Source organism: Martes martes (genome assembly GCF_963455335.1).
Source record: "Martes martes genome assembly, chromosome: 3".
NCBI lineage: Eukaryota > Metazoa > Chordata > Mammalia > Carnivora > Mustelidae > Martes > Martes martes.
Window position 1 is genome coordinate 67,648,225 of NC_137890.1, and position 11,373 is coordinate 67,659,597.

An 11,373-nucleotide genomic window follows, 5' to 3' on the forward strand; every position below is an offset into this window, starting at 1 on the left:
CGGCCTGGGCAAATTTAAGAATGGAGCTGCCCTCGGCTGAGGTAGAGATGGTTTGGAAGAAAGTCTTAGGAGCTGTTTTGTCATCTGAAGTATGGTATCTAAGTAGAAGATGCCAAATAGGTAGATGGATAAATAAGTCTGGAGGTGAGTGAAAGATCTGGACTAGGGATAATAAACTAGGGAGTTATCAACATAGTGGTTGTGTTTTTAAGCCATGAGATTTGTAAAAGCTACAACAGAGAGTGAATAAGACAAAAAAGAGAAGCAATCTAATGACTGAGTCTTATTAATTAGTCAAATACTAAGTACGATTATAGAGAACAAAACCTATTCTTAAATATTTAGAGTTCAGTGACTTACTTAGGAAAGGATGATTAACAGAAAGATTGTGTGTTTTTTTGTTAGTCACTGGGAATTAATGTGCAGGAAAGAAGAGAAGCTACCTTTGGATCTAAGGGGTCCTGCTGCCAGTCTTTCTGTCAATCTAATGAAACCCAGTAAAGGATTAGCTGAGCAGAGGATGCACTTGACTCATGACTGCTGCTAAGGAGGTGACTCTCTGTTAGCTGTATCCTAATTAGATGATGAAATAATTAAGACCTCAAGTTCTCATGCATCTTCATACACTAAAGGCAATATTCTGAGTCATAGCACCTGAATTATTAGCAATATTATGTTACAGTCCTGATTGTATATAACTAAGAAGATAAATCCAATTCAGAGAACACAAAAAAGAGAGACAAGGTCTAGAGCTGGGCAAAATGCCCATGTTATTGCTACCATGTATGATGTTAAACTTTACGTGTCAAGTTGACAAGGCTAAGGTGTTCAGTTGTTTGGTCAAATAACAGTCTAGATGTTGCTGTGAAGTTATTTCCTAAATGTAGTTAACATCTACAATCACTGGACTTTAAATAAAAGATAAAATGTGGGTGGACCTCATCCAATTGGTTGAAGGCCTTAAAAAAACAAAAATAAAAACAAAACAAAATAAACCTTGAGGTTCATTGGAGAAGAGAAATCCTGTGTCAGGACTATAGCAAAAATCATGCCTTAGTTTCTAGCCTGCCAGTCTATCCTACAGATTTCAGACTTACCAGCCCTCATAATCATGTGAGTCAATTCTTTAAAATAAATCTATGTCTATTTCTATATTTATACTTATACCTATATCTCTATGTCTCACATATATCCCATTGGTTCTGTTTTTATGTTTTTCTGGAGAACTGACTGAAACACTGTCTCTCCTTGTGTGATACTATGTAAGTTTTTATTTAACTTCTGAAAGCTCCAGTTTCTTCAATATAATACGGGAAACATTTGAGTACCAAACTAAACAGAGATGTTCTAAAGGTTAAATGAAATAATTCATGTAAAATTCTTAGTATGATGCCTGGCACACAATAAGCATTCAATAAATCTAGATGTCACAGTATCACTATTATTATAAGAAACAAATATTGAGTGTTGATTATTTTTAAGGTCATTAAGTTATAATTTTACCTTAAATACAAAAATTATAAAGATTTACCAAGTCTATCTTATATTTGAAATACCAGGCCAGATGATCAAACAGTATCATGGTCATATTCTAGATGTTCTTCCCCAACTAAGAGAATAAGTTCTATCAGAATTCTTCTTAGTAGTGTGCTGGTCACAGTTAACCAACCCCTAAACTCTGCCAGAGACTTAAAAGCATTTAATAGGATCAAATAAAATGAAGATCTAAAAATGAAGAACATTAGCAATTGAAATATTGTGACCTGTCTCACTATTATTTTTCTAGAAAACTTCATTGTATAGAGGAAATAAAAAAATTTTATGCCCACAAAACTTTAGTGAGAACATCTGTAATTCATAAACAACCAATTTTGGTTTTACTTTTACTATGATATCATAAATGCCCCAACGTGCAATGAAAATCTTTCCTAAGAAAGACTGAATAGAAAAATATGGAAGAAAAGTTTTAAAAAGATGTGTTACCTCTACACAGTAAATGTTTCTATTACTACCTGTTTTTAAGAAAAATTAAGAATGATATAAATTTAATTACTAGGTAGAGTTGACTCTTCAAAGTTGAAAAAAAGCCACTTCTTATAATTAACACACATCATATAAAAGATAGTAGTCTAAAATACTTGCCTAATTTTTTTACATTACATATTACTGTTAAATTAGAAATGGCTTCCACTGGAGCTTCTGTTAAAAGTTTAGATTTTCTCCAGAAGGATTCTAACAAGGAATTACTAAAGATACCAGGGAAAAAATCAAGCAATTTTATATGTTTTAAATCATTTTTTCTACATAATTGTAAAGTTTGTAATCTTTAACTTGTAACTATTATAAATAACCTGTGAGTTACTATTTACTTGTAAATTTGTGAAACTCACCTATGAGAAACTGCTCCCCAAGCACCATGCTTATTTGTGAGAATATTAAGGATCTTCTGTTTCAGTTGGTTTGCTGTAACGTGATCTCGATGTTTAGCAGCACTAATGAGATGATCACACATCTTTTCCTCCTCTCTTCTATCAGCAGCATACTGGGCACACTGCGACTACAAAAAATACAAACAGTACATAATGTTTAACAATGTATAACTTCTGCAGTGTTCAAGTAAGGAATGATATCTGACCTTAAATTAAAGGGTAATAACATAATCTTGTGAAAATTTAATTTAAGAAAAGTAAAACAGAAAGAATATGGTCACTACAATCACTTTTCAAACTTGTAAAAATGTGTTCTATGTGCTTATACATAAAGTATATGGAAGATAATTTGGATGGTATTATATAAAGCAATTAATGATCTTTAAGGCTCCTAAAATTCTGAGTCTGATTTTAATATTCCCGAAGTAATAATTTTGGAAGAATGGTTTATTAAAAATATAAATCTAATTATTATTTTAACCAATATGGTATATGCCACACTTAAAATGAGAATTACATTCTTGATAATTATATAGAGATTCAAAACTTGCCATTTTATTTATAGTTTTCCAATTTCATGAATGGCAATGTGGTATACAAGGAAAAGCAATGACTTAGGAATTTAGACTTGGATTTATTCCACACTTTGTGAAAATTCTTTTCTTTCCCCATCAATACTCAGTTTCATATTTATAGAATGAGAAGCTACAGTTTTCTCTATAATCTCTCCCAACTCTAGAATTTAATGTGTTCAAAGGTTCCCATGATAACAACCCTCTTACTCTCATCTTTTTTAATAATCAGTTGTTCTGTCCACTGTCCGCATTCATGCTCACCGGTATCAGTGGCATAGCTAATCAGTATCCATCTCACTGTGTATCAGAAAGGTTCAATATGAACATGAAGATGAACATCTCTTTAATTATGTTTGATTTTTTGTATAGTAATTTTTATATAGGGTAGACTGACCGTAAATTCTAACTTTACCAAGCATGTAATATGAGTCATATAACTAGAGGAAAAAAAGTCTCACATCTAAAAATACATATAATTGGTTCACATTCATCTTTACTATGTAAAAATTTGTTTCATCAAGGAATTTGAACATATCCCTTCAGTCTATCTATTGATGCAGACTATTACCACAAGTCATCTCTTTCAGAGAAATAACCTTACAGTACTCTAAGAAGGATTAATTCATTTTCCAATTTATCTTTTTGTACAGGGAATCACCAATTAGTACAATGATCTGCCTCCATAATGAGGTTAATATTTCATTAGCTCATTGGAGAGCAAAATTAAATTTTCATTTTTCTTCCTTAACAATTACAATGGTTAACTAAAAAAACTGTGAAGTACCCATCTCAAATTAAATATACTTTATCTCTTAATCACAGGCTTATATGGGAGACAGAGAAATTCCCAAAAAGTCCTAATAAAATATCATGGCTTTTATAACATCTTTTATAATTTAAAAGTGGTAAGTGTTTGGTAAACCACTTAAGCGTGCACACACACACTCAAAGTCAATGCATTTACCAACACAGCTCCAACCTAAAAAGAACAAATTTAAACATTTCAGTTAAAAAAAATACATCCATTAAATAACAATGATGATACTCTCAAAATTTGATTTATGTATTTTATTTTATATTTACATAATCTAAAAAGCACTGAGTCTTCACGTCCACTTCATAGCCTCTTATCACTCTTCGCCATGCATCCTCAACAGGAATGATCTCATGCCCAGGGCATAAAAAGTGGTATTGGGGATGAGAAAAAAACCATATCCTTTCTACGTATAAAGCACAGATGCATATATAGTACGCAAACAGATATGCAGCATATTATAGAAATAAAATTTTACTGAGAGAGGGAGATTAGAAAAGATTCCTTAGGGGGGCACTAATGAAAAAAAGGCTGAGAACCACTGTCCTCAGTTTAATTCCATTTTGGCTAAATATGTGTTAAAACTTGTAACTAATATCTAGCTGCTTAAAAATCTATCTTAAATATTTTCATATGATAAATATTGACCTTTTTATGTCCCCACAAAATTTCTTGATTTTCTTAGTAGATATATGAATGATTCAAAACTCATCCTGCAGGGGATTCAGCTAATATTCTAAATCTTATTTACTAACAGAAGTCACTAGTTAATTGAGTATTCTTATTTTGTTTCAACTCCTGACATATCTCATATCTAAATATATTCTTCAAAGAACAGATAAGTCAAAATTTTCTTGACACTCAGATTATAGTAGGATACCTTGATAAATATCCAATAGTATTTACTCTTTAAGGGATATGATACTTTGATAAACACCCAATTGTCAATGTATTTTTATCAAAGTTTAAAATATTTGGTATTTTTTTCCAAATAAGGTTGTTGCAATCTCACGTGACAAGTGTGTGCTGTCTCCTCTGACAAACGAAGCGGAGGTTGAGTAGGAGAGTGACAACAGTTATTTCTCTGTCTTGTGCTTTTCAGCTAGCAAGGTCAGAGATTACTAGACTGAGGGCATCAACTTGCATGACTAAGAGAGCTGGTTTACTGAGATAAAAACCTCATCAAAACTGAAATCTTCGACTCTGATTTCCAGCCGTGCCACACTTGTTTGCATGTTGCATCAGGAAAATAAATTGATGGTTATTTATCATTTTCAAGGCCTATGTTCTCCTCTAAGATTTTGATAGATTCCTGCCTCACGTTGAGTGAAATAAGTCAAGCAGAGAAAGTCAATTATCATATGGTTTCACTTACTTGTGGAGCATAAGGAATAACACTGAGGACATTAGGAGAAGGAAAGGAAAAGTGAATTGGGGGAAAACGGAGGGGGATATGAAGCATGAGACTCTGGGTTCTGAGAAACAAACAGGGTTTTGGAAGGGTTGGGGTGGGGGGATGGGTGAGCCTGGTGGTGGGTATCAAGGAGGGCATGTATTGCATGGAGCACTGGGTGTGGTGCATAAACAATGAATCTTAGAACACTGAAAAAATAAAACTAAATTAAAAAAAAGAAGAAGAAGAGTATTTTCAGAGCCACTGACAGTTCAACCTAAGCCAAACAGCAGGTCACCTGAATATTTCTGAAACAAAATTTTGTCAAAAATTGAACGAATTAAGTAATCACTATAATTTAAAACACTGAAATCAAGATAATGAATTGAGGCAATTCAAATAATGGCAAGTAATTATTAACATGCTGGAAATACAAAAATAATAGTTTTATAAAACCTGTTAGTATAGAATATACAATATCTCAATACACTTTAGTTTTTACACATGAAATAGAAATGATAATTTTGTCTTTAGCCAAGGTACTTACGAGGATTTTAAAATTATTCTATTCCCAATATACATATAGATCTACATGTATATCATATAATAGAAAAGCTTAAATTGTCAATAAAATATCGATTATAACAATAAGACAACTGAAGTGATCTTTGGTCACTCTAAAGATGGATATATTGATAAATAATAAATTATGGAATATTTGGTAAAACTGAGTTTCTTCATATAACAACTTGTTATGCCCATCTCTAAGTGATAGATAAACTAGTTTAAGAATTACTAACGTAATTGCATCATAAAATCTTATTTGCCTTTAAGAGTACATTAGAACAACTTCAGTCTACCAAAGGGTTAGGCATATTGTAAGAAGAATTTCTGCATGTTGTAAATGAGGTAAAAATTAGTGCTCTGTGTTTGGCATTTATGAAAACTTAAAAAAAAAAAAAGAACTGCTTATAAAACAGTTTCTAAAAAACCTTCTTTATAAAAACCTTACCTCAAACTCTGCATGTTTATGTACATCCTCAGCTCTCTGTCTGTTCAAAATAAACTCAGCTTCATTTGCAACACGAACTATATGGTCCTTCATAGCATGGCATAGTAATCTAAAAAGGAAGATACCTTTGGAATTATTATTCTTAATAGCTTCAGTTAATACTACTTTTTAATAATCAAGTTTCAGTATTTGAAATATTAATTATGCATAAAGTTTAAAGTTACATTATGAAATTAAGATAGATGAAATTATAATGCAAAGACATTTGAAATACAGAAATATATCATAAAAATGTTAACAACAATACCTCTGGTAAGTACTGTGTGTCTTGTGAATGAATGATTCAGTTAATTTAATGTAGTTAACGCAAAAGAATCGAGGGTTTTTGACAGTGTTTTAAATGGTTAAAACAACAGAATTCACAAGTAAATTTTCACACAAAATCTAGATGGCTATATATTAGGAAATCTATAAACTGCATTTTTAAACAATAGAAGTTATTTGAATATTCAAATTGTTTTGAAAAAGTATAGTAAGACATATAGTGAAAAGCCTCCCTTTATCATCTAGACACCTGATTTCCAAACTCATCAGGCACCAGTTGTTATTAGTTTCTTGCATGTTTTCAGAGACTTTTAAAAATACATAATACAAATACATTCTCCCCCCCAATTTCCTTACACTATTGTTAGTGTATTATATAGTCTTTTCTGTACTTAGCTTTTCTCACTTAGCAATATATCTTGAAGACCTTTTCTTCTCTCTCTCTCTCTTTTTTTTAAAAACATTTTATTTATTTATTTGACAGGAAGAGATCACAAGTAGGCAGAGAGGCAGGCAGAGAGAGAGGGGGAAGCAGGCTCCCTGCTGAGCAGAGGGCCCCATGCGGGAGGGGGGGGTGCGATCCCAGGACCCTGGGATCTTGACCTGAGCCCAAGGCAGAGGCTTTAACCCACTGAGCCACCCAGGCACCCCTTGAAGACCTTTTCTTATGTACACACAGGGAGCTTCTTCATACTTCTTTTATAGCAAAGGGCAGAGGTTATTCAAAGATGGCTGCAACAGTATCTCTGATCCCACATGCTCTTTTGAAGTGTGAGAGTGTTATTGCTCCATCAAAAAGAGGAGTCATTTTCTGCAGCCCTTAGGTCTGCCTGTGACTTCCTGTGACCAACAGAATATAACAGAGGTGATGCTTCGTGACTTCTGAGTCCAGGCCATAAGATGCCTTGCACCTTTTGCCTTCCTTTCTTGGGATTTTGTCTTCTAGAATCTGCTGCCCTGCTGAGAGACGCTCACATTATGTGGACAACCCAAGGAGGAGAATAGAGGACTTCAGGATCCCAGGCCTAGATGAGCTCCCAGCCCAGAGCCAGCCTCTCAGGTGACTGAAATGCCAGACAGCTTCACAGAGAGCAAAGGAATTGCTGAGCTGAGCCCAGTTATGAGAATAAAGAGAGATTTAAACCACATGATGATGATGATGATGATGATGATGATGAAGGAGGAGGAGGAGAAGGATAAGAAATCAATCACAACTGTCACCAAACCACTTATTGAGAGATAGGTAATAAAATGGGTAGTTTACACAAAATATTTAATTCTTACAAGAATTCTCAGAGATACATATTATTTTCATTTTTAAACATAAGAAACTAAGGCTCAGAAAAATTAAGTTCTTTGCCTCAGATTATAATTTTTTAAAAATTCTCAAAACTCTGTATCTTTGGCATTGCATCTTCATTAGCCAGGAATATTTTTTGAAGTAAAACCTTTCATGTTAACTACTGCCCTCCTCCGCTGTGGGCATTCTAACATTAATTCTTGTCATTTTGTCAATTATAAACAGTGATTTGGCCTTTTTGCATCTTTTAAAATGTTTTCTTTTGCAATAAGCGATTACTGTGTTAAAAATAATCAAAGGACATTTGAAGTTACCTTTAAGTCTTTCTGGGTTTTTCTTAAAGGGCAAACTTACAAAATAATGTCTATTCTTTTACCTATGTCCTTTCAAGATTCAATTTGAATACTCACCTCCATTCATGGTCCAGTTTTCTCTCTACTTAGATTTTTAACAAGAGTGCTTTTTTAAAGATTGCTGTTCTTTATTTCCACTGCTCATTAATGAAATGAATTATCATTTTTTTTCTTGCTCAAGTTGTTGTAAATTTTAATCAGAATGGGAAAGATTGAACCTAATTTTAACTTTCGTATATACTAAATAGCAACTCATAGTAACTATTCCTATATAGTTCACTACATTGTCTACCCATAGCAAACTCATCTTTTCAGTGATAAATATGAACAAGCAAACAAAAAACTATTACTGAGTATCCTGATATTTCTAAATTATTGCTTAAATATAATTTGTAAAAGCTCTATAACATGCCTTGGAAGTAAGTCTGTACTGAATTTATTTCTTCTTTGAAGTGTATTAAGGTTGAATTACATAGCAGTAAGTTTTACTATCTTTTCATCAAATTATGTGTGATATCTGTGTAGCATCTTCTATAAAAATCAGCAGGTGAATGATCCCTATATTTCACAAGGCAGTAATGTAGATACTGAATTCAAGATAGTTCTCAGTAAAAACCTATTCCCCTAAAGTCCATGTGTGGTCTGACATCATTACTCCATGATGAGATTTAAGGTAAATAATGGCTATCACTCTCAGACCAGCAGGGACTTCCCACCGTATGACACAGGCACAACTAAAATCTTGCATAGCAGCAGAGTAAGTGGAAATATCACCTGGAAACATGCAGCAATAATCTCTCTAGTTACTTAAGAGGAACACAGGCACATTCCAATGGGAATATTTTCTTAATTTTTAGAACAAAAGTTAATGATAATATAAATTATTTGAAGAACGAAAAGGTTAGGGGAATCTGTTAGAAACCACAATACTTGGAAAAAAGGCTCAGACTTCTCTATGATGTTGGAAGGCAAACAATCATACAGATAATCTTCAATTCACTGAGGGAGGTAGAAAAATAAAAGAAGTTAAAAAAAGACTGTAACTTAAACTCTGAATATTAAGTTTTGATGAAATAATTGGTCTATTTTTGTTAGGTTGGCTTCAAAAGAGAAAAGAGATGTGAAATACAGGAATATTCTGTTCAATGGCTTTGTGTAGTGCATGAAAGCTGAAGAAAGCCAGGAGGAAATCTAATATGTGCAAATTAGTGTGGATTACAAAACTTAAATAGATTAACAGAAGACAGCAGGGAGGGAGAGGCCTTGGGTCTGGCAGTTAATAGGTACAACTCCCCAGGAACAAAACAGTGGATTGGTAAAGCAAAGAGGCATGGTGGCGTAGAGGGGCAGAAGGTGGGGAAGACTCTTACCTCAGAAACACCAGAGAAATTGTATCAATTATCTGAAAGTCAGTCTGTCCTCCTAGCTCTGCTCTGACACTAATGAGTTCTGCATCAACTAACATAGGTTGTTTTACTTCCATGGAGAGAAGGAATCTTAGTTGACTGAAGAATCATTCTGGGTAACTTCCTTATCCACAGGGAAAACCATTCCCCAGAGTATATCACAATTCCTTGTCCCTTTTTAACAGGATCTAAAAATACCTAAATCTATGATTCCTTCAGAAACTTCAATTCTACTTCACTTCAGGAAATCACTCTACTGGCCCTAATTGTCTTCACTTCCTAAATCTTTAAACTCCAACAATCTACTTTCTGGCTACAACCTCCCTACACTTACTGTTCTCTCTTGCCTTCATTTGTCCCTCCCCTGGATCCAGGCAAAAACAAGCTCTGGATTCTTCTAACTGTACTTGTTTAATCCCTCGATTTTCTCTTAATCCTTCTTCCAACGCTCAGATTCACTTCTTTTCCCATTGAACTTGCCATCCCGTAGTTCCATGTTGTAACTACTTTCTTGCTGGCACCGTCACTCAGTTCCTATCTACCTGCTACAATTGCTCAGGCATCCCTAGATTAAGACATTGGTCTCCCTCCTCTGTCTTATATCTGGACTGTTGAGGAAACTCACAAAACCAAATTTCATTGAAGATGAAGTTTCTATTTCTTTTTCACAGCCAATTTCTTTTACTCATGTTTTGAGAGTCCACAGAAATGTCTTTAGTATTCTAACTTTATTCACTTAAATTTTTTCTTTATTTAAAAAAATACTGTATTTACTTGAATGTATGTTTGTAGTGATTTGGATATATATTTAAGATATAAACACACACATTTATTAACCACTCTGCTGCACTTCATGTTTATCATTCTCTTGTCTCTTCATCATTTAATCTAATCTATGTATATGGCAAAATATGTTGCCCAGATGAACTTGTTTTTAAGTGAAATAAAGTGGCATGTTTTCTGCACTCTTTTCAGATTAAGAAAATCCTTTTCTGTTTCTCGTTTGCTAAGACTATTTTTTAAAAATCATGAATGTTGAATTTTATTGGGTGCGTCTGAATATACTGAGAGGATAATAAGTATTTAAGAGGATAAATGAAAGACATTTTTAGGAATTTTACAATAATGAACAACTTTGGCATTCCTGAGTTAACTTTCCGCCACCTCCCTTCCCCAGTTCTCCACTCCCACAGACCTAGTGTATCTTTATACATGGCTGGACTGAGTTCTGTAAATATTTTAATTAGGATTCACACATCTACATTAATAATGGAGACTGGCTTGTGATTTTCCTCTCTCCCACACATCTTGTTTGCTTTTGTAGTCAGGATTAAACAGGCCTCAAAGAATGAATTAAGAGCATTCCCTCTGTGTTCTCTAGCAGTTAGTATATGGTTGGAACAGTGTTTTATTTGAACCTTTGGTAGCATATACCTAAACTATTACTGTAGGACGAATTTTTACTGATTAAATTTCCTTCATACTTAGAATTTTAGGGTTTTGTTACTTGTTACTCAGTCTTTAGAACTTATATATTTTCTAGGAATTTTCCCATTTCATTAAAATTTTTTATTTTTAATGGTAAAACATCTTGATAGCACCCTCATTATCTTTTCCAAGTTTTTTTTTTTTTTAAGATTTTATTTATTTATTTGACAGACAGAGATCACAAGTAGGCAGAGAGGCAGGCAGAGAGAGAGAGAGGAGAAAGCAGGCTCCCTGCTAAGCAGAGAGAGCCCAATGCGGGACTTGATCCCAGGACCCTGG

At 33.6% G+C, this 11,373-nt stretch overlaps 1 protein-coding gene across 1 annotated transcript in view; it reads right to left on the minus strand.

Moving 5' to 3' along the window:
• Window positions 1–6,328, minus strand: part of LOC308339566 (neurobeachin-like) — a 304,645-nt gene extending 298,317 nt beyond the window's left edge. Inside the window, exons 1-2 of the mRNA XM_080798361.1 lie at window positions 6,224–6,328; window positions 2,391–2,557 (exon numbers count right to left, since the gene is read on the minus strand). Of these exons, the coding sequence (XP_080654487.1) occupies window positions 2,391–2,557; window positions 6,224–6,316 (260 nt within the window). The 5' untranslated portion in view covers window positions 6,317–6,328. The remainder of the gene's footprint in view (window positions 1–2,390; window positions 2,558–6,223) is intronic.
• Between the last annotated feature and the right edge of the window lie 5,045 nt (window positions 6,329–11,373).